The sequence below is a fragment of the Micropterus salmoides genome, unplaced genomic scaffold, assembly GCF_014851395.1.
Source record: "Micropterus salmoides isolate LMB-PRFRI ecotype aquatic unplaced genomic scaffold, ASM1485139v1 Ms_hic_scaffold_2653, whole genome shotgun sequence".
NCBI lineage: Eukaryota > Metazoa > Chordata > Actinopteri > Centrarchiformes > Centrarchidae > Micropterus > Micropterus salmoides.
Genome location: NW_024041877.1, coordinates 1,245 through 21,978, shown reverse-complemented (window position 1 = coordinate 21,978; position 20,734 = coordinate 1,245). Strand labels below are relative to the sequence as shown.

The 20,734-nt window shown below is 42.1% G+C and overlaps 2 protein-coding genes and 1 long non-coding RNA gene across 8 annotated transcripts in view; 1 reads left to right on the top strand and 2 right to left on the bottom strand.

Annotated features, from left to right (window-relative positions):
- Positions 1-10,980, bottom strand: part of kmt2d (lysine (K)-specific methyltransferase 2D) — a 33,970-nt gene extending 22,990 nt beyond the window's left edge. For 2 of the 4 annotated variants that reach the window (XM_038739707.1, XM_038739710.1), the window contains exons 1-25: positions 10,811-10,980; positions 8,346-8,428; positions 7,916-8,027; positions 6,740-6,942; positions 6,486-6,595; positions 6,215-6,377; positions 5,910-6,081; positions 5,623-5,737; positions 5,239-5,417; positions 4,837-5,129; positions 4,596-4,715; positions 3,639-4,453; positions 3,393-3,506; positions 3,192-3,305; positions 2,956-3,060; positions 2,690-2,871; positions 2,242-2,406; positions 1,928-2,037; positions 1,746-1,790; positions 1,448-1,636; positions 1,195-1,338; positions 965-1,087; positions 483-604; positions 252-393; positions 54-140 (exon numbers count right to left, since the gene is read on the bottom strand). In XM_038739707.1, coding sequence (XP_038595635.1) covers positions 54-140; positions 252-393; positions 483-604; positions 965-1,087; positions 1,195-1,338; positions 1,448-1,636; positions 1,746-1,790; positions 1,928-2,037; positions 2,242-2,406; positions 2,690-2,871; positions 2,956-3,060; positions 3,192-3,305; positions 3,393-3,506; positions 3,639-4,453; positions 4,596-4,715; positions 4,837-5,129; positions 5,239-5,417; positions 5,623-5,737; positions 5,910-6,081; positions 6,215-6,377; positions 6,486-6,595; positions 6,740-6,942; positions 7,916-8,027; positions 8,346-8,394 — 3,973 coding nt within the window. In that variant the 5' untranslated portion in view covers positions 8,395-8,428; positions 10,811-10,980. Of the gene's footprint in view, positions 1-53; positions 141-251; positions 394-482; positions 605-964; positions 1,088-1,194; positions 1,339-1,447; positions 1,637-1,745; positions 1,791-1,927; positions 2,038-2,241; positions 2,407-2,689; positions 2,872-2,955; positions 3,061-3,191; positions 3,306-3,392; positions 3,507-3,638; positions 4,454-4,595; positions 4,716-4,836; positions 5,130-5,238; positions 5,418-5,622; positions 5,738-5,909; positions 6,082-6,214; positions 6,378-6,485; positions 6,596-6,739; positions 6,943-7,915; positions 8,028-8,345; positions 8,429-9,006; positions 9,141-10,810 lie in introns of those variants that run through there. The other 2 variants (XM_038739709.1, XM_038739708.1) reach the window with 2 other exon arrangements.
- A 480-nt stretch (positions 10,981-11,460) lies between these two features.
- LOC119919299 lies at positions 11,461-14,173 on the top strand. The gene is made up of 2 exons (XR_005447671.1): positions 11,461-11,649; positions 11,931-14,173. It is a non-coding gene; the product is annotated as an uncharacterized LOC119919299 (long non-coding RNA).
- Positions 14,174-14,877: 704 nt separating this feature from the next.
- dhh (desert hedgehog signaling molecule) lies at positions 14,878-20,063 on the bottom strand. 3 transcript variants are annotated; one of them, XM_038739712.1, is made up of 4 exons: positions 19,832-20,063; positions 19,101-19,537; positions 16,326-16,587; positions 14,878-16,176 (listed from the first exon to the last, which is right to left on the bottom strand). In XM_038739712.1, exons 2-4 carry the CDS (start codon positions 19,407-19,409, stop codon positions 15,356-15,358), a joined length of 1,392 nt encoding a protein of 463 aa, XP_038595640.1. In that variant the 5' UTR covers positions 19,410-19,537; positions 19,832-20,063; the 3' UTR covers positions 14,878-15,355. The 3 variants fall into 3 exon arrangements, with proteins under 3 accessions (XP_038595640.1, XP_038595641.1, XP_038595639.1); XM_038739713.1 differs by having other exon boundaries at positions 19,101-19,451; XM_038739711.1 differs by having other exon boundaries at positions 19,101-20,063.
- Positions 20,064-20,734: the final 671 nt, after the last annotated feature.

Genomic DNA, 20,734 nt, shown 5'->3' with positions numbered 1-20,734 from the left:
CAACCTGCAGTTACAAGACAATATCAATCATCCGTGGCAAAATACACACTTACCTGCACCATCTCCCTGAGCCTGGAGGGCCTCACCCCCCTCTTGCTTGAGAGGAAAATTATCTTTCACCACACGATCCTTGGCTTCACCTAATGAGAGAAGCACAAAGGTCACATACCCTGTACTGACCTTTTACACAACCAGTGTCACAAATATTTTGCAGAGTTTCCATGTGTCACAGGTCAAGTTGTGTTACTTACTCTCTGGGCCAATAGATTTGACCCCTGATGCTGGTGGTGCTGGTAATGAAGGGCGGACAAGGCATACACTTGGCCTCTGCCCCGGGGGTATCATCACAGCTTTCTTACTCAAGTCAATTAGTGTCTTCCCAAAGAAAGCCTCCTGCATTGAATGTCACACATTTAAGATATGAACATTATAGCACTTGAAACCATACTGTTAAAAGCGTGGGGCGTAGAGAGACGAGAAACCTGAAGATAAGCTGGAAACATGTCCTCGAGTTTGCTCTTCTTCCGGCCCCGACGTTTCTTGGCCTGTTCCTCGCCCTCCACTGGTTTAGGATCCATTATGTTATCTGTGTCAGGGTGGGGTCCTACGCATAGATAACCATGAAATTCAGTTTCACAAATGCACAATATTCACAAAACACAAATGCGGTCAAGCTGCCACTACTAATAATGGAAGGATAATGAGACATTCAGACCTAAAACTTCCATGAATTAAAAAAATGCAAGCGTTAATGCGAGGCTGAACGTGCCTTAGGGATGAGAGACCATAAGCAGAGTGTCCCATGGGCAATAGCTGGTATGTCAAAAATGTCTTAACTAAATCACTGAACACCCATCCCATTTGGCCACTACTAATTTCTAAGATCATTTATGAGAATTATGGAATTATTTTAAGTTTAAACATTGGATTAAACAAAATAAAAAATCCTTCTGTTGCCACTAACCTTCATCAATGGTTCTCTCTATTGGCTGTCCATCTAACATAGTCTCGCCAGCCAGCTGGGCAAAAAATTCTTTCTTCATCCGTGTGTGACACTTCCTTTGTCGCACCATGAAGCCTCCAATTCCTAGTAAAATATATGAATAAAATATGTGTCAATATTTACTGGATGCCTAGGCGTATTCACACTATGTGGATGTTATAATTTGGTTAGTGAAAGTCTACATTGCTTACCAGGTCTGTAAGGTTTCCGTTTTCTTTTTTTGCTATCATCTGTCTCCTCTGCTCCTCCACCTTCAGTTCCCTCTGCAGCACCTTCTCTGTCAGGACTCCCAGGGTTCTCCATCTTCGGTTCACATTCCATGGGTTCCCCACACCCTAGACATACAGAACAGCATTGAATTTGTACAAAGTCTTACATTAAAAAGGAGCAAAACACAGCTGAAATGTGTTCATACACCAGTGGACAAGCCAAAAGTGTGCCAACCTTTTCCCTCGTCCCCTTCTCCTTCGACCTCCCTCAGATCCATTCCATCAGGACCTCCTTCACAACACAGAGTGCCGAGACGGGAGCGGCGCTGCCGCCTCTTGTGCAAGGGAGACATTGAGATGCTGCGAAGCAGGGTCATGCCTGACTCTGTCAGCCATACACCTTCTAACCGGTAGAACTGGGGTTCTGTAAAGTCACATTTACAATGAGTGACTTACAATAAAAAAAACAAACAAAAGATGACCATTGTGAATGTGTTTGTGATAATAAACATGAATAAGCAAAATCCACCAACCTGGCTCTTTGATCTTTATTGAAGCCATAATGGCTGACTCTACTACTGTGAACAAATGCAAAACGCAGGTAGACAATGCAAAAGAAAATCATGTCATCAGTATATACAAGAATATCCTGTGTGCATTTTTGAAACCATAGTCTTTGTATCTTCAGTTTTAAAATAGTCGTTCTGAGACTTACCCACAGGTTTTGGAACATATGGGGTGCACGATGTGCATGCAAAGCCCTCATCAGAAGCTTGTTCCACCTCATCTTCGGTGTACAGACTCTCGCAGACAGCGTGAACCCATCTGCACAGGCACACAGAAATACACTGCTATGCATACTTTTCATAACAAATCACACCGCAAATCAAAGATGTTATGGAATAATTCATGATATGAAAAATCCATAAATAATCCATTCCCCGCTTGTCTTCATTAGCTGCGCTCTCATGAATACCTCAGTTTCTGTGTCTGGTGTGTGCTTATGTAGTTCTAATGAGCAGCACCCACCGATCGCAGTGCTGACACTGCAGCAGCAGCTCCTCCTCCATGAAGTTCTCTCTGCATACTGGACAAGTGACGAGGCTGGCACAGGGGCCACAGTGGGTGTAGTTGTTCTGCCACTCACAGTGGAAACCCGGTGAGTTGGAACCACACTGCACACAGCACACACACCTGTGCAGAAGTAGTGTAGAACTCTGTAACAATTACACAGCTAATATGCGATGCTATCTTATGCTAAGATTTTTAAAAAACTACAGCTGCCAATGTGAGTGGTGTAACAATTTTTCTGTAAGCGGCAGAGGGATAGGCCGCTGAATTGCTAGTGCAGGGCTGAGGCATGAGTGTTTTACATAATATGCAAATTTACATATATTCATTTCCATTTGACCCCATTCAAAGCTACAAGGCTGAACGAGGCACTGTGCTCTTAGTTGAACTTTTTTTTTTTTTTTACCATTTGCACTTCCAACCACCCTTGGGAACATTGTGCAGGGGCGGGTCCAAGCAGTAGGTGTGATAGCTGACATCACAGTCATCACACAGCAGCAGACGGGAGGGGTCCGAAGCCTTTCCACACACCTCACACACAATACATTCCAAACAGCGCCAGCCCTTACGGAGCATCGTCTTGGTGATCTACAGAAGATATCAGTTTTAATCTATCGGAATTTACAAAATACAGTGATGAAAAAAAAGGTTTAAGGATAACATTGCGCTTACTTTGCTGTTCACACAGTAGGGATGGTAACACTGTGCACACTGAGCACAAGCCAACAACTGCCCCTCTGGACCCTTTCCAAAACTGCCACATACAACACACATATCCTAAGACAGAAGAAAGAAAGCGAGAGGAAACAAAGTCTGTTTATGTTGCATTTGAAAGTGACAGCTGTGGTTCTTGGCACAGCAAATGCCACAGGGTAATTAAAAATGTCACACTACAACAAGAGCTGTACCTGGAGTAGGACAAATTTATCAGTGTTTGAGAAAAGAACCACTGTGTTCTGCATGGTGTCATCTTCTTCATCATCTTCCTCCTTATTTAGTCCAGTGTCTGAGGTCATGCTTAGCTGTGGACAAGGGAATAAACAGTTACAAATATATTTCCAAAATGTAATTCTTCACAACTTCTGAAGGATGTGTAAACTACAGCTCACCAAGAAGGCATCAATGCAGGAGGCCATGGCTTTGAGGCGTGACCTCCCACCACGTCCTCTCCCTCCACCACCCCCTCGAGGTCTACGCTTCCCAGGAAAACTATTGCTTCGCCCCTACAAGCAGAGGAAAAATAATTTCAATGTCAACTTGTGTGACAATGTCATCTTAAAAACAAAGTTACAGTAAAATATCTACAGTCCAAACATTAATAGCTCATTAAAAAAACGTGTACATGGAGACTTCACCTGTTTGATACGTGAGCGACCTGGGGAACCTCTGCGTTTCGCTTTCTCTCTGTCGCTTCTGAAGGGTTCGAAGGGAAGCGAGTCATCAGTCTCAGTGAGCAGGTTATCTGCGTGTGAGCGGCCAGCAGACACAAGGCCAAATTCCATGGAGATCTGAGGATCGGGTTCTCCTGGAGAGCCCAGAAAGCCACTGCTGCTCTCATCTCCGTGGCTCATGTTGGACATCTCATCCAGCATCAATTCTGGCTTAACCTCTCGCTCCTGCATTTCCTGCTTTATGTCCACAATATGTCCTTCTCCTTTCATCGGCTCATCATCGTCTTCGTCCTCCTCTTCCTCCTCCTCCTCTGAGTGAGGTAGTAACCTCTCCTCCATGTCCACAGCAGAGAGGGCCTCTTGGGTGTCTACTGATAAAGAAAGAGGAGGAGGAGACTGGGGATCCTGGCATGGACTTCTTTCCTGCTGATTAGCCATGGACAAACGGTCCGTTCTGTCCACAGAGGCAGGAGAAGCTGGCAACTTTGGTGGATCCTTACAGAATGGTTCTGCAATAGGCATGCCATCAGAGCCACTGTTTAATAACTCTTCTTGTTCCCCTGAGGGAGTGGTCTCCTGCTTCTCCTCCTCTTTCTCCACCTCCATATTTTCAGGGCCCTCCTGTGACACCGGTGTTGGTTCTACTTTAAGGTTGTTAGACTGCGTCTCTGCTGTGGGGTCCTGGGAAGAGGTGGCTTGGGTCACCTGGCTGACTGCCTCTTCTGCTCTTGCCTCATCAGCAGGTAGACAAGAGGCCCCCTGTTCTGTTGTTCCACATTCTACATTTGAGATTAAGGAATGTGGGGTTATTAGTGTTAATATTAATAAATATATCACCATCATACAAATAACAAACTAAAGTACTAGTTGTAGTTGTGTTCACTTTCAAATATGTATGTTTGCAGTGTGTTCTGAGTTTACCCGTAGACTTAAGTGGAGCAGTGGCCGTCTCCGAAGTGAATCCTTCTTTTGCTACCTGTGGCTCTTCCTCCATGATTCCCTCCCCAACATCTGCTGTCACAACAACTGCAGACTCCCCTCCTAAAGCCAAAATGTAGTTAACTTACAAAAAGGCACATCTCATAAACAATTTGCATTATTTTACAAGTCCAATAAAAGGTCTTGTAAACTTTGTCTTAAGTCGTGTCTGACTCAGACTTACCCAAGTCCATCGGTGTCTCTTTGTCAGTCGTGGTTTCAGTCTGACCAATCTCTGATGTGCCTCTCTGTCCTGGGGTCACCTCTGATAAGTCTGTGTGCTCTTCTGTCGCCATGACTGCATCCGTTTGGACTGTCAAATCTACGTGTCCTTCAGTCTCTTCAGACACCTCTCTGGTCTGTATCTCTGCTGTGTGTAGTTGAGTAACAGGCTGCTGCTGATCCTCCTTGCAAAGCAGGCAAATGCACTTGACTTCTGGAAGCTCCCCCGGGAAAGCACACTCACTGTGCACCCACCTAAGACAATAGGGAGATCATCAAGAAATATTTCATGACAATATGAGCGACAAGCCCACACAAGGTAGTTACCACCAATGAGCGCATTGCGCTTGCGCATTAAACTAACCTGTGGCACATGCTGCAGCACTGCAGAGTAACAGATGGGTTGGGAGCTTTGCTGCACACGCCACACACAGAGCTGCGTTGACGCTGGCAGCCCTCACACACGGAGTAGTTGTCAAACCACTGTGCCGAACCTGGCAGCACCAGTCCACGGACACCGCACTCGGTACATACACGACACCTCTGACATAATACAGATTTATAGCAATAAAATGTAAGAATGATCAAAGAATCATATTTTTAAATTTAAAAAAATAAACAAAGTCTTTCATATGTCGTGGTAAATTAAAATGTTTTATGACAGGAAGATTCATTCTCAAAAGTAAATAAGCTTGCTTTAAAGTAAGCGCAACAACTTGTCCAGACGTAAATGACAAATGTGACTTACTCTGCATTTCCATGGGTCAGTGGGAAGAGAATCCATGGCTGGCTGGAGACAGAAGGTGTGGTAGCCCTTATCACAGGCATCGCATACCAACATTTTGGAGTCTTCACCTGGTTGTCTGAGAAAATGCAGAATTGCGACATTACTCTTAAAAATGGTAAATAAGTAAGAAATGTAAAAACTATGTAAATATCATGCAAAAAAACAATGTAAATAACATGCAAAACGGCAGGCACTACATCTAAATCATTCGTATACAGTTCAGTTTGACTCACAAAAGGTGCACTAACCTGCAAGTCTGGCACACTTTACACTCGGGACACTGCCATCCTGCCCGCTGGATCGGCGTGGCACCAATCTCCAGACAGGCCGCATGATAATGTTGGCCACAACCCGTACAAAACAGCAAGTCCGTGAGCTCCCCCGCTGAGTCACACACTGCACACCAAGCCTCCTCACCTGCTGTAAAAAAAAATAAAAACACAGGAATTGGTCTTTTTTTGTTATTCTTAGTTAATCAGGGAATACCTTTTTGACACTTTTAAAGATGCCTGATGTTTGTTTCAATTTTGACAAAGATGTCTGGTTCTCTTACCCAACTCTTCTGCTTTGTGTATGTGCTCTGGACAGAGGAGGACCAATTGCTTCATGGACTGGAAGGATCCACTGGCTGCCGAGCAGGGGAAGTGGTAGAACCGTGAGCAGCCCTCAGCATGGCATCGAATGGTTGCACCCAGCCTTTTGCAGTATTCGCAAAGCTGAAATACAACAATGGTAACAACTAAAATTTTGTGAAGGAAGCCTCTATTAATCCCTATATTCTCACCATATACAATCTAATCCAAGTCTACTGACAGCGCACTTACCCGCTGTGTCCCTGAGATAACGGCCTTATCCACATTCTCCAGCTCCTCATTCTCCATCCGCTTCACTCCCTCCGACCACACCGCACACCAGTGATGAATCCAAAACCCCCCTGTTCATTATAACATCAGTAAGATTTCTAACCAAACTACATCTATGTGCTATATTTCTAGTAGATGAAACCCAATTAATTGAAAAAACTAATTATTTAATGGACAGGTATTAAATATAAAAGTATATATATCTTGAGTTCAACCTGAGTCATCAAAGAGTTCCGCCAGACAGGGGGTGGAGGAAAATCCAATGGAAGACAGGTCATCATTCCCAGGCTGTGGCAGTGGGGAAGCTGATGGCTTGAGGGTTGGCCACTCAGATGATGGCCCAAAGTGTCTCAGTTCCCGCTGTCCATGCAGGCTCCGCTCCACACAGTTACAAAGCGCACAGGCTTGAACGCTCTCTCTGTGTACAGTCACAAACAAGCAGTGTTGGGCAAGTTCCTTCCAAAATGTAATACATTATAGATTACTAGTTACTGTCATTTGAGCGTAATTAGTTATATTACAATATTACTGTCTCTGAATTGTAATGCTTTACATTACTTTTGCGTTACTTTTACTGCTATTTAATAGCCGCATTATTCTGATAGTAAGATGTGCTGCATGGGTGGATTCTCGTGATGTGCAGACTTAAATCTGCGGATTGGGTGAGTCTCATAAAAAAATTAACCTTCTGATAATAGCGGGCTGTAGAATTGGGCTGAATCATCTCCCCATTAAAAAAGACGCTCGGCACATTTACGTACGAGGTACAGCAGTATAGTTGTCATTGATTACTTGAATCTCCCGACACTCCAACAGGATCCGTCAGGATGAACTTACAGCAGCCTGCCTCTCTAATCATGAAAGTAATTCGTTAAAGCACAAACACATAGCCTATATCTATTTACACATGATCCATCAGGGGAGATGACATCTTGTTAAGAGGAGCCGAGCTCCCCATAGTTTGCACCCTGCCACATTGCCACATTCCTGTTGCGGGAAACATTGGATTCCCGCAACAGGAAATAACTCTTTTACTCCTGGATTTGTTTCTTGGTGTTGGTGAATTATTAAAAAACCAAAACAACACTTAATTTCGGGTTAAAATGTGTTGCAACATGTGTTACTGAGATTGTAACGAGTATAATATTCCCGATTATTTTTTAGTAATGCGTTATATTACTGTCTTACAGCAAAAAGCAATACATTACTGTAATTGCGTTACTTTTGTAATGCGTTACTGCCAACACTGCAAACAAGATGGTTCAAAACCCAAACAGAGATTCTGTTTTTAGTGTTGCCAACAATAACCAGCTTCTTGGGATAAAGGCCACAACAGTGTGCACAATATCCTATGATCTGAATTAAAAAAAAGAAAAAAAAAAAAAACTTACCTTAGTGTGCTGGAAGAGGCTGCAATAGCACCAGACATGTCCTCAGCAGCAGGAAGGGTTTTGGGCTCCTCCTCAGAGGAGACAAGCTGCTTTGAAGGGGCATTGTCATCAGCTAGAAAATGTGTGTGTGTGTGGGAAGGGGGGGTAAAGAAAAAAAAAGAGAGATAACAAGGCATCACTTTAATGCAAACTATGCTTTATTAAACTCATACTGACTTATCTGCTGTGGGAAAATAAAAACCTAATTTGTTCTGCTCAAGGTTTATTTATCTATTATGTTAAAACAAAAAATCTTTTTTTGTTCTCAGACATGTGCATTTCTCTTTAAAGAGCAAGAGACAAGTTGTGATATTATTCGTGTTCCTGCAGAATAGAGTACATTCATAATGGATGACAATGGGACATGTAGAAAAATGACACGATACATTACCTGTTGGTTCAGAGTCATTCTCTTCGCAGTTTGATTTCTGCTCGTCCATCCCCCTCACTGATTTTGACCTCCTTGACAGAGATCTGCAATTTAAAAACATATGTAGTATCAACTTGTAAATGTTAATCAGAAGCAGAATAGTTTTATAAAATGAATCACAGTATGCAAACAACCTGTGGGTATTTTAATAGATAACTGGATATTCCATTAACATGAGGTCTGATGAGAATAGATCTGACAGAGATATGAAAATAAATTACAAAATGTGTTAGATTTAAGCTTGCGCCCATAAAAAACAACAGCTAAGTAGTTTACAAGGCCTCACTCACAGAAAATAAAATTGTTCATTAGCCAACATGTGTTCATCATAAACAAGGAATCTCCAAAATGCATCTTTCTTTACCACACAACACTACACACTAGTCTACCTAACCATCCAAAAATCACTTTTCACATAAACACTTACAATCAACAATGCAACCAATTAAATATGGCTATTATACCCTGATTTAGATGATTTCCATGTGTAAATCTGATTAACGTTAGCACTAACGTTAATGCAATCGAGCTTTCTCGCACACTCATGAAAATAGCGCGAGGGGTAACGTTACAAGAGACAGATCAATCAGAAACCGCTTTAACAAGTCGTATGGTTATTTACCCAGCAATGCATAATCCAAATCTGCGAAACTGCTGCCTGAAAAAGCACAAAATGTTACAACTAAAATGGTGTTTTCCTAAATAAAACAACCACAAATCGGGATACACAAAAGACAACACAACTTCCGTGTGTAGAACTTCCTGTTGCAGCGGGGCTCCTTTCGTGCAGAACCTTTGCCGCTCGCATCATAGTTCCGCTATGAAGATTCACGCCATTAACAAAAACAATGTAAAACAAACAATGCAGGACTGGATGGGCTCGCCATTTTATTACATCCACGCAGGATTTTATTAGGAAGTCATGTTTCTTTTACGTTTCAAGGGTCATGGGCAGATGAAAAAGAGGTCGATCGGCTTCGATTCGCATGCTGTATTTTACTTAACGTTATGCCAACTAACTGCCTCACCATTGTTTGTGAATACCAACGTGAATCTCCAAGCGTTAGAAGACAGACAACCGAGAGAAATGTCCGTGATGCGATACTGCATGTTCTGATCTAATGGGCTCAAAAGACAATAAATGTGACAGCGACTTTGATATATAGATCAGCTGAGAGGCTCGCAGTGTTTTCGTTTGTTACAAAACAAAAACGGTGTCCTCCTATTTAGAAAAGCTTCCTGTGAGTTAACGTTATCTCACACACATTTCGAAATGCCACCCTATTCATTCTCAACGAGGCAGCTGGAAGCAGATGCCAGTCCGGGGCCGGGTATCTTTTCTACTGTTTTTAATCCATATGTGCAGAATTCATCACAAATTAAGATTCGATTGATCATAACACTAAACCAATGCCATGTTAGTCAAAATCATTTAGGAGTGATTCGTGTAGTGAGTGCTTACACGGTACAGTTCCCAAAATAAACTAAAACATACCTCCACTATTAGCCTAACCTACACAACGTTACAGACGCTACATTAAAACGATATTTATCAAATGGCACCAAAAGCTGTGAACGATGGACAGAATGAATTTCTCCATGTAACGTTACATCTTCGTAATAAACGTATTTGGAGGCAGCAACACTGGAAACGCACTCTTCTCGACAACAAACTAGCATCTAATTTAAGATCCACAAAACCCTAACTGGTGTTATATCACAGCTAATGAGGATACCAAATCGAATTTGTCTCTAATATGAAGTTGGCAATGTTCCGAGCAAAAGTGATGACATGATGGCGAAGTTAACGTCTTAACACCCCGGCTAGCTAAATTAACGTTAGAAGTGTTAACGTTACAAATTAACTTTCACGGTAAACGTGTTTGTTCTTGTTTTGTATTGTTATCCATCAACAGCTGATATTTGTTGCAGTGCCACGGTACAAGTTATTGAGATTTTATAGTTGAATAATTGCAGATCTAAGCACTATTTCTCAATGTAAACACGGACTTCAAAGGATTGGTTCTGTCCAGTAAATAGCCTTGTCCGTGTCGCCAGCGACAGGCTGATACGGAAAAGCTAACAACTACCAATGGTGACGTAGCAGCAAAGTGTCCCGAAGAGGCAAAACTACAAGAAATGTATCAAATGTCATGCACACACACAAATAATTGTACAAGTGTCAACCGGCTACTGTGTGGAGTATACCTTGGACACAGCCAACGTAAAACATATTCCAACCGAAAGTTAGCACCCAGGTAACATAGCTAGTTCTCCAGCAAGTAGACAACCCCATCTAGTCGAAGCTAACAGCTAAATGTTGCCGATAGCAGAGCTAACATTACCCGGTCTAAGGTCAGGGTTGGTGTGTCTTTAGGTATGTCTGCTACAAGAAGTTCAAAGAGGCCATAATTAAAACAGCTCACCTCACAAAAACAATACCGTCTCCTCATACATCAGTAAAATCCAAACAGCCACACAGCTTCCCAAAATGCTGATGGTCGCTTCATTTTATGTACCGGACTAACGTTGCGTTAGCCGGCTGGAAGGAGAGTGGGGGAAGTGCACGTCGGCGGAAGGCAGGCTGTGCGGTGGTGCTAGCTAACTCTTCAACTAGATGGATACTGCTATGGTTAGCTAGCTAACCAGCGACCTGAGCTTTGTGTCGAGTGGTCGTATACTACCGGGGAACTATTAAGCACCGAGACAAGCCTTCAACCAGTCACGAAACAGGCTCCCCAGCTTCATGCACTGAATCAAAAAACTACCTATCTGGCTGCTTGTGGATTTAGCTTAAATGCTAACCACCCAACAGCAGCTAGCCTTTACTCTGTTCTGGAATCTCGCTCGCGAGGTCGTTAAAGCTGCTGCAACTTTGCACAAAATAGTGCATCCGAAAACTACAGCCCCAAACTTTGTTGACACGTCAGTAAATATATTTTTTCTTTGGTTTTTAGTCGACTGCGGGCACTCATCTACCTAAATTTGTAGCTCAACTTTGCATGAGTACCCTTCTGTGGGTCACTAGCATCTCTTCACTTTGCTGAACTGCGTTGCGTCTGCACACGGTTGTTCCGCCAAGTGGGTATCCGCTGCTAGCAGTGCTAGCTAATAACAACTACGTCAAAAAATAAATTCAAGCAAAAGAACGACAAAAAAATGTGTTTTATTACTAGATACCAGTAAACAATGGACAACTTTGTACGATGTTGATTATTTAGCACACAACACAAGATTTTAATCTGGACAGCGCGGACCAGAGATGGTAAGATGGTAACGTTATCAGATATTAGGTCATTAGATTTTCAGATCAAGGGAAGCCATTTTTCATTAGATTGTTGTGACTGTACTTTGACATGCCTGCGGATGAATGCATTCGTTTTCATAATTGATCCGCGGTGTTTTTAAGTTCCATTAGGTTGTAAGGTATTTTTCTTTGCAAATTCATTTGTGTAATTAACATAACAAATGTGTACTGAGAACTTCATCATGGTTGCTAATTGCCTTTTCTGCCCCTCTCTATATTGCTATGAATTGCACATTCAGCTGGAGTGACTGAGAACGATTGGGAAGAGGTGAGTTAAATCTGCCATGATGTGAACCTTGACCAAGTTTTCAGCAGATTCACTGATAATGACCGAAATAAGCCACTACACCTTTTGTAGCTCATTCTGAGAGGTCTTATTTGGTTCCCTTGCGATTTGTGGTCACGTTATTGTTTTCCCTTACTATCCAAGCATTTATAATTACCATCCACGTAGGTGGTATTATTATCAAACGACATGACAATGAAATAAAATAATTGTAAAGGCCTATACCATAATACTATATTTTGTTAAAAATGTTGGCACAATGCCCAGACCTTTAGCAGACAAGATGAAAAACAGTTACAACCTTTATCCTCTGACACTGAATCAGTTGACAATTCAGTGGATGACGTATCCATTTTTAATTTCTTTAAATAATTATTTGTTTATGGAATACATTTTCAAATCTGGTCTTCAACTATGGGTAAGGAGAAATCATAATGCATACTGTGGGTGAACATAACACAGATCCTTTGGGTGGAGGGATTGGGAGGTGGGCCTTATATATCTTTAGGCCTGCCTTATCACTGTGAGAAAATTACAGATTATTAGTTGTGAGTTAGACTACTATTGAGTGGCAACATGTTAAGATCCTAATACCTTGCATACAGCAACTTTCAATTGTTATGCAGATAAGGGCATAAATTCCTCTCATATATGCATGCTTTTAAAGTTTTGTGTTTTTTCTCCAAAAAGTGCACGTAGTGCAACCAACAAGGATTTCTGGTGGAAAAAAATATTCTGTTCTTTAGACTACTAACCTGTGTAGTTCTTGCAAATCCTCTTGTATGTGTAGTTCTTAAACTAAGACACCAACCTCCCCATGCCGTCCTTTCATGTTGATTTTATGAACGAAAAGCCCAAGGCTGTAAATCCTGGATGTCACTGGAATGATCCTGTGAACTTTCAGAAAATTAGGGTGGGTAGCAGTCTGTCTCATTGTTAGAAGGTCACAGGAGTGAACAACCACCTGCTGCAGAGTGGTGATGACAGCTGACCTTGCACTGTGAAACGTCTGTGCTAACGTATATACGTGCAGAGGCATCCATGTACAGAATGTGCACTTCAGGGCTCAGATGAGACCACTGAATTGCAAAACTTGACAAGAATTTTTATCAGTAAGGCAAACTCCAAAGCTCCATGCGACTAAACAAAAAATGTCTTCCAAATGTGACCTGAAATTGTGAATGTTTTGGTTTTGATAAAACTTAAAGACATGCACACTTCAACTGAAGAATCTAGCTTAAAGCCTTATTCTTCTCATTGTGGTTAAGAGAGACCAATAATAGCTTATTACTTATTTGACTCTTTGACGTAGCAGCACCCTTTAATTGTTACTAGTAGTTGAAGAATAAAAGTGGTTTCATATTCAGTTAAATCATATGGTTTTTGATGATTGCTCACTGGGTTTGTTAGGCATTAATCACATATGGAGTCATAAGCTCTATTGTCTGCAGAAAAATTTGACCCAGTTTGTTCAGGTGTGGCATGTGAGGATAATTCTATGTTTGGAAGGATGTTCTGTGGCACTTCACATTCATATTAAACCCTTGACAAACCTCCACTGATGCATCTTTCTCCTTAATGTCTCTCATTAAATACTGTCACAAAAAAAGTTTTGTCGTTTCTCTTCTCAAAAAGAAAAACATGATACTATGTTTTGGTCAGGAAATGCGTGTTTCTCAGTGCCTGGACGTTGCATGTGCAGGTTTTCATTTTGAAAATAGGTTATTACTGGTCCCCCTGGTAGGATTAGTTAACTCCCAATTCAGCTTTAGCAAGATTGGATTAGATTTTGGGGTGGCGGGGCTGAGACTGGTTAGAGGACAGTGACTGATTGGCTGATGGATGTAAATAGAGGGTGGTATTAGAACACCAGCCTTTCCCTATTGGCTAGTCAGCAGAGCCGGTGCTTTCCCATCTGCCTCCTGCATCTCAAGGATTATCCCCTAGAATACCTCCACAGATGTTTTACAACAGAGCATAAACCACAAGAACAGAATACAGTTTGGGTGCTCAATGTGCAATTTGTAACAGTTACATACCTTAAAGAGAAGTGGGAAAAAAACGATCTGTTTGGTGTGTGGTTTGTTTTTTTGTCTTTCTGTTTTATTGTTCTGATAACACAGTACTCCATTCATATATTTGCTGTATTGTCAGTGCTGTAAAAATGCATTCCTTGGCAATAAAATAAAAAATGAACAATATCTCATTTTACATTATTACCAATTAAATACAAGTATTATAAATCAAATACAGTTTATTATCTAGAGTAGTTATTATTTGTACAAGGGCATTCAAGAAATTATATAAAATAAAATTATCAGGCATAATATCAGTTCCTCCACAAGGGGGTGTATAAACTTGTACTACATGTCCTGAATGTAGCCTTACACATTATTGTGACACTGAAAAGTAGTTTTACATGAAAAATAATTAAAGTAAATGTTTACTAGTAACTGGCACTATAATAAAATGTATAATACAGTCTGGTCTGGTCAAATAGAAAGTTATGTAAACAATGAACTGAACAGATATTTTACTGGTGGCACGAATGGATCAGTGGATACGAGTTAAATTGTCTCCTCATAGATTCTAAGAAACCTGACAACTCCCTTGAAGTAGCCATGTGACAAAGTCTGTGACTGTGATAAAGTCAAGGTGGTGGCAAAGAATATTAAGTACGTCTGGGCTTTTCATTGACCTGTCTGCCTAATGTCTAGATTGGATTTCCACAGCAGTCTTGAACACTATATTACATACATAATGCTCAACTATGACCCAAGAAATATTTTTGCATGTCGTGGGTTTTTCACGCAGAGTAACTCAGTTTTTCTAAACAAGCAAAAGACCAATTAGCTGAACAGACACATTTTTTATAAAGCAGCACTTTGAAAAAGGCAGAATGTTGTTTAATAAAATGACATTTTAATTTGATTTATGACATGACAAGTGAGGACATACAATACATGTAGTAAAATTATTATAAAAGAATGAAACATTTATATATTATGATTCAGAAAGTACAAAAATAAAGATTCTGATGTGGGAACATTCATTCCTCTCCCCTTCGAATATATAGATTTTTTTTTTTTACATATATAACTGAAATAATTAAAAGAAATAACATGATGTACGAATGCAGTCATTTTGACATGACTATTTTTACATTAACTTGCTCAAACAATTTGTCTCATCAAACTCAGTCTATCATAAAATATCACTTAGCATATCATTATGATACATTATAATGCAAACAATGGTGAAAAAAGCAAGCAAGCCATTCCAGTGCTTTTAATTTATTGAAGAAAAGAACAGGAAGTGTTAGCGTAAATGTGTCCAAGTTGCGATTTTGAACAGTACTGAGCCTACAGTTTTAGGCTTTTAAGGATAAAATGAGTTGGAGTCTAAAAGGATACATCCAAAATTGTACAGTAATCTAGCATACCAGTGGACATCTGATGTCTGTCTTTGTAAGGAGTGCTTCTCTTTCTTTTCCATCCTCAGAGGTTCACTCAGATTGTCTTGTTTGTTCAGAATGCCATTGTTGACATATACACCTGCTTTGTCCTGTGTGGTCAAAGTGCTACAATGACATGGAGTCTTAGTGCAAGCTGTTTCACTCTCTGTGGTCTGTGGTTCTTTTGTTGTCTCCCCCCAAAGTAGCTGGCTGAATGAGGAGAGGAGTCGCACAGGTCCAAATGCCCAGTGTGCAAGTCTGTGGTCCTCCACTAGTGCATAGCTGGATGCCAGCACCCCATCAACAAACAGAGTTCCAGCTTCTGTCAAGGGAGCATACGCTCCCACACTCTTCTCTACTGAAACTGAAATGATTTGAGATGGACGTACTTGACTATCTGCTGTATGGATAAGAACACAGTCTCCTGTTTTGGCTTTGCTAGCAAACTGAGCCTGGTACTCACTGCTGTCAAGTCTGCAACTGGGGGCTAAAAAGACCAAGTGATGTGGAGTAAGGGCCAATCTATGGCCATCTTCTGTCTCCAGAGACAGAAAAGTAGACCAGCTTTCTTGGTCCCGGTGCAGAAACAAGAGGACTTGGCTAAACATGACTTGGCCTGTCCCAGACAGGGCCATAACTCTGTCCCCAAGATCCAGTGACGACAGGCTCTTCTGCACCCCTCCTGCAACAGTCACCCGGGCCCAGCCTGGGAAACAGCCACCTTTTTCCACAGCAACAGAGTGATCTGCAAGAAGATCAGCAGTAAAAGATGACTAAACACAGATCGTGTTCCTTTGTTGTCATAAAAATCCTGATATACAATCCACTGAAGTGATGTAGTTTGACACAGTTAACTGTGTGAGGTTGTTTTAATAACTCCCTCCTTAAACTTACCAGCTTTTACTGAGCAGTGGATGTGATATTTGGACTCATAGTGGACCCAGTCAAAGCCAGCCTCCACAGCCAGCTGGGCTAGAAGACCATACTTCTCGGTTTCTCTGTCGTTAGTGGTTATATCCACGGCCCGGCCTTCATAGTGCAGAGAGCCGGGAGGGTGGTGACCATCTTCATCCCAGGCCTCTGTCACACGTAAGTGTACCCCTGGCCACTGGTTCATCACTGCAATGGCCAACCTGTTCAAACAGTCCTTACATCGCTAGGAACAGAGTGAGAGAGGGAAGGTGTTCAGTTTGGAACAGTATTAACTGAAACTAGCCAATATATAGGAGGATATTAGCTTATCGCAGATAAATATCTATCTCTATCTATCTATCTATCTATCTATCTATCTATCGAGAGAGAGAGAGATGTTTGGAAACTGTCATCTACCGCAGACCATTTACAATTACTTTTAAACTTTAAAATATCAATCTGGAAAAACATATCAGGGATTTGAATGTCAATCTTTGAGGTTTAGCTCTTAAATATTTAAATACATATGATTTTTATTGTTGAATGTGACAACAGAATAGAATCAACAAGGGATTCAAAAAGATTCACTCAATCATTAACAAACTGGAGGGACTAATAGCGTCCTTAATTCACAGGAATATAAGTTCTTGTGGAAGAATGTGTGGATTGTATTAGTATTATTTGTGTAATTCTTAATGTTTCTCTTTAGTTTTTAAATTGTTATTTTGCCTTGTAGGTTGGATGGTGCGTTGTTTTGTCTATTAGACTTTGACATTTTCTATTGTATTGTTGGATATAAAAATATATAGAAGAATATAAAAGTATTCCAAGTTTATTTTAAAGACAATCATATTATTATTCACTCAGCCTGCAGCCTGTGAAAGGTCTGAACCCCACTCAAGTAGATGTGACACTAGTAATAATTTATTAACGGAGAATGGCACAGCCTAAGTGTTCAAGAGGTATGTACAGTATGTGCGCCTACTGTACACCTCAGTGCACACACTGATTTCAGTGCAACTCACAAGAAAAATATTCCAGTATTTCAACACTGTCTCTTTCTCCCAGGTTATGATTGTTTGTCTGCTGGCATCAACACATAATTCCTCCTCTGCTCTGCTAAAGGCCATCTCAACCTTGCTCAAACAATCAGAGTACAAGAACAAAGCTACTGTAGCCAGTTTGGCACATTCCTTGGCCTTTTCAACAGGGTGACAGAATAATCAAGGCCATTCACTGCCTTTCCAGATTGTTCCAGGCATGAGTTTCTCTGTTTCACCCCTGAGACATTTGATCAGAAATGTGCACAGTGACTCTTAACAGACGCCGTGGGCCGTGATGTTACACACTGTGTCAGCATTGTCACAAAATAGCAGGCTGAAAAAAATGATGTCAGCAAGCGAGGTGATACAGTCATCATCACCTGAACACCCATTCTCTCGTGATGTGGCAGGTCTTGTGGCCTATAATTGATCGTATAAAGCTTATGTTGTGATGAGGGTGTGAGCAGGAGAGATGGAGGGAGGAAAAGTTGGGTGAGAAGAAAGCAGTGTGGCGGAGAGCCGGGGTTGGGAGTAAAGAGAGAGGGCAGAGGGGAAGAATGTATGGGCATGGACTTGGGAATGTAACAGCAAGAGTGAGAAAGCGAGAGGGACAGAAAACAAACTGGGTACATTTTTCTCGCAGTGCCATGGAAGAGAGGCGTTTCATTGTCAGAACTACAATAGTCGCTTTTCCGACGCTGCCATTACTTCAGCAGGCGGGAATTTTGTATAGGCGACCCCTCTGAGCCTCCAAATGTCGCACAAAGAGCGTCTTTCACATCTGGGCAAAAGAGGGGCACATGCACACATACACACACTCAAACTGGGCATCAGCAGGGCACACATATACGACCGCAGATTTCCATCACATACAATCACCCGGGGAGGGGAACGAACACAGATTAATATCCTAAACAATCACAGAGAGCCGCAGCATCCAAAGCAGGGTGACAACTGAGTGTCAAGAATCCCTGTGGACATATCCAGCAGCGTGGCATTCAAAATGTTTTGTCAAAAAGCTGTCCATCTCCCTGCCCAGAACTTAAATCCTCTTGGTCACTGGCTGTCATTCCTAGGCGTGGGATTTGTATTTAAATACCTACATTTCTAGTGCCATACCTGGATATTTCTGCTGGTAGGCACACTGAGAATCTGTCACAGGAATAGTTTTATCTCCAATAACAAAGACTTAGGTTAAAGATTAAAAGGAAGTGTTCCTGAAGGGGAACACGGTCTCTTGAGGAGTAGTGTTGAATTACATCCTGATCTTCTTATCTCAAGAAAAGGGAGGGGATGTTTGGTTAAAACTTATGCACTCTGTGTTGAACATTTGTTTGTGTGTTGAGAGCCTGGCAAGGGCAGGTAGTGCAGGAGAGTACGGCAAACAAATGACTGAGGTTATGTGATTTGATTTGAAGGTGCCACGCTGGATGGCACGGTATGTACTGTGAACCTGCTTACTGTCCCTTCATGTGAATGTAGTTAATCAATCATCCAGCAGAGGGGTAAGCTTGAAAAGGTTCACGCGACACCAGTGAGAGCATCCTTCAGTCAATCTTCAGCTCACTCTCTGCCTTGTCTGTTTCATTGTACTTACCATACAAGAGTCGCCAGGTATAACTGGGGTCAGTGGATCCACTGTCTCATCCCATTCAACAAAATCCTTAGAATCTAAGATGACTGAGTATGATTAACCATAGCACACCAATCTCACCTTAGTCATGAAGCGGTCTGCGTTGGTGTTCTCCTCATCCTTGAAGACAATGTCTGGGTTGTAGTTGCCCACAAGCTCATTGAAGCGCTCGGAGTTGCGTGTGATCTTGCCCTCTGCTCTCCCGCTGGCACCAAGGTTGTTTTCTGAGAAGTTGGGGAAAAACTGCTTGTAGTGCATGGCTGTGAGTTTCCTGGGCCTGGGGCGGATGCCGTGCCCGTGGCCCGGTCCGCATCCCTGGACCAGCCATATACAGGTCCACACAGCAAGCAGGCCGAGCTGTGCCAGGCGGACCCACCGGTACTGCTTCATTGGGGAGGGTTGGGGCTCCCAGGAGTCAGTGGCCCGCAGTGCCTACAGCGATACCCCAGTTCCAGATGTGTGATAGCATGTGAATGAGGGTCAAATCTTGGTCCATTCCAAATCATGTGGTATAAGACCTGATATTAATATGACACAAACTTACTAATTTTCTTCTTACTGCATTCACTCTTGTTTTGACCAAAAGCTATATCCCAAATGAATGATCTGATTGGCTGAAATCTAAAGTTCCTGACGTTTTGGCATCAGGTATTAAAATTAAGACATAGGCTAATAGGTGAGTAAAGTTTCTGTCCAAAGTTTTCACAAACTATCAGCAGCCTCTAAGCCTCTTGTGAACTGAAAGTCTTCATACGTCCGTCGCGGGTACCTGCCTTGACGCAGGTGTTTTTCATGCGTTTCTAGTCACTTACCGCTTATCTCCCTCCACGCAGTTCCTTTGAAGAGACACACAAACCGATGCACGCCAAAAAGCCCTGGCGGCTCCCTGACTCCCTGCAATTCCTATGGACGCTCCTGTGGCGCTCTCATCCTCTTTGACCATCCAGAAATGTCTCTCTTGAGAGGTTTCTTTTTTCCTTCTCCCCTTCGTCCACCGTCTTCTGTCGCGTTTCAGAGCTCCTGGCCACCTTGCACCAGCCATTGGGTCTTATTAACGTCCGGACAAGATTGCCCTCCCTTCCTCTGCGCGCTCCCACCGCGACAGCACACGCCTCCAATTCAACCTTACAAAGGACATATGATTAGCCTACCCACAGTGTGTTAACACAATGACCCCCCACCCCTTCCACCCCATAAAATATTTAACGGCAAATAAAAACACTGATAGTTTGGGCTTTCCCATATCAAACTGCAAAGTGAAATAAATGACACTTAACAAATCACCCTACATTTTCAAAAACCTTTGAGACACATCATAATTTAGATATCAACTGCAACTTTTATGATGCATATAGTAGAGCACATACAATATTTACAGTGGGTCAACCAAACACTCAAGTCAGTTAAATTGTTTTGAACCACAATGCCTTTGCTTCTGTCCGCTCATCCCACCCATCAGAGTGGACTGGTCAACAGTGATGACTTTGTGTTTATGTTATTAATAGACAGAGTTGAAGGTGAGGGTCTAAGAGGGAGCACAACAAGTGTCCAGCCTTGACACCCCTGACTGTGACTTACAGCGCTGCCTTCCTGTGTTTGGGGAGCCGGGCCTGACCCCCTGAACCCAGTGCACCCAAGACCTCTCCTTCTGGAAACACACCCGTTGGCCACATCAACATATTATTTTTATCTGTCTCAGAACAATAGCTGGGAGA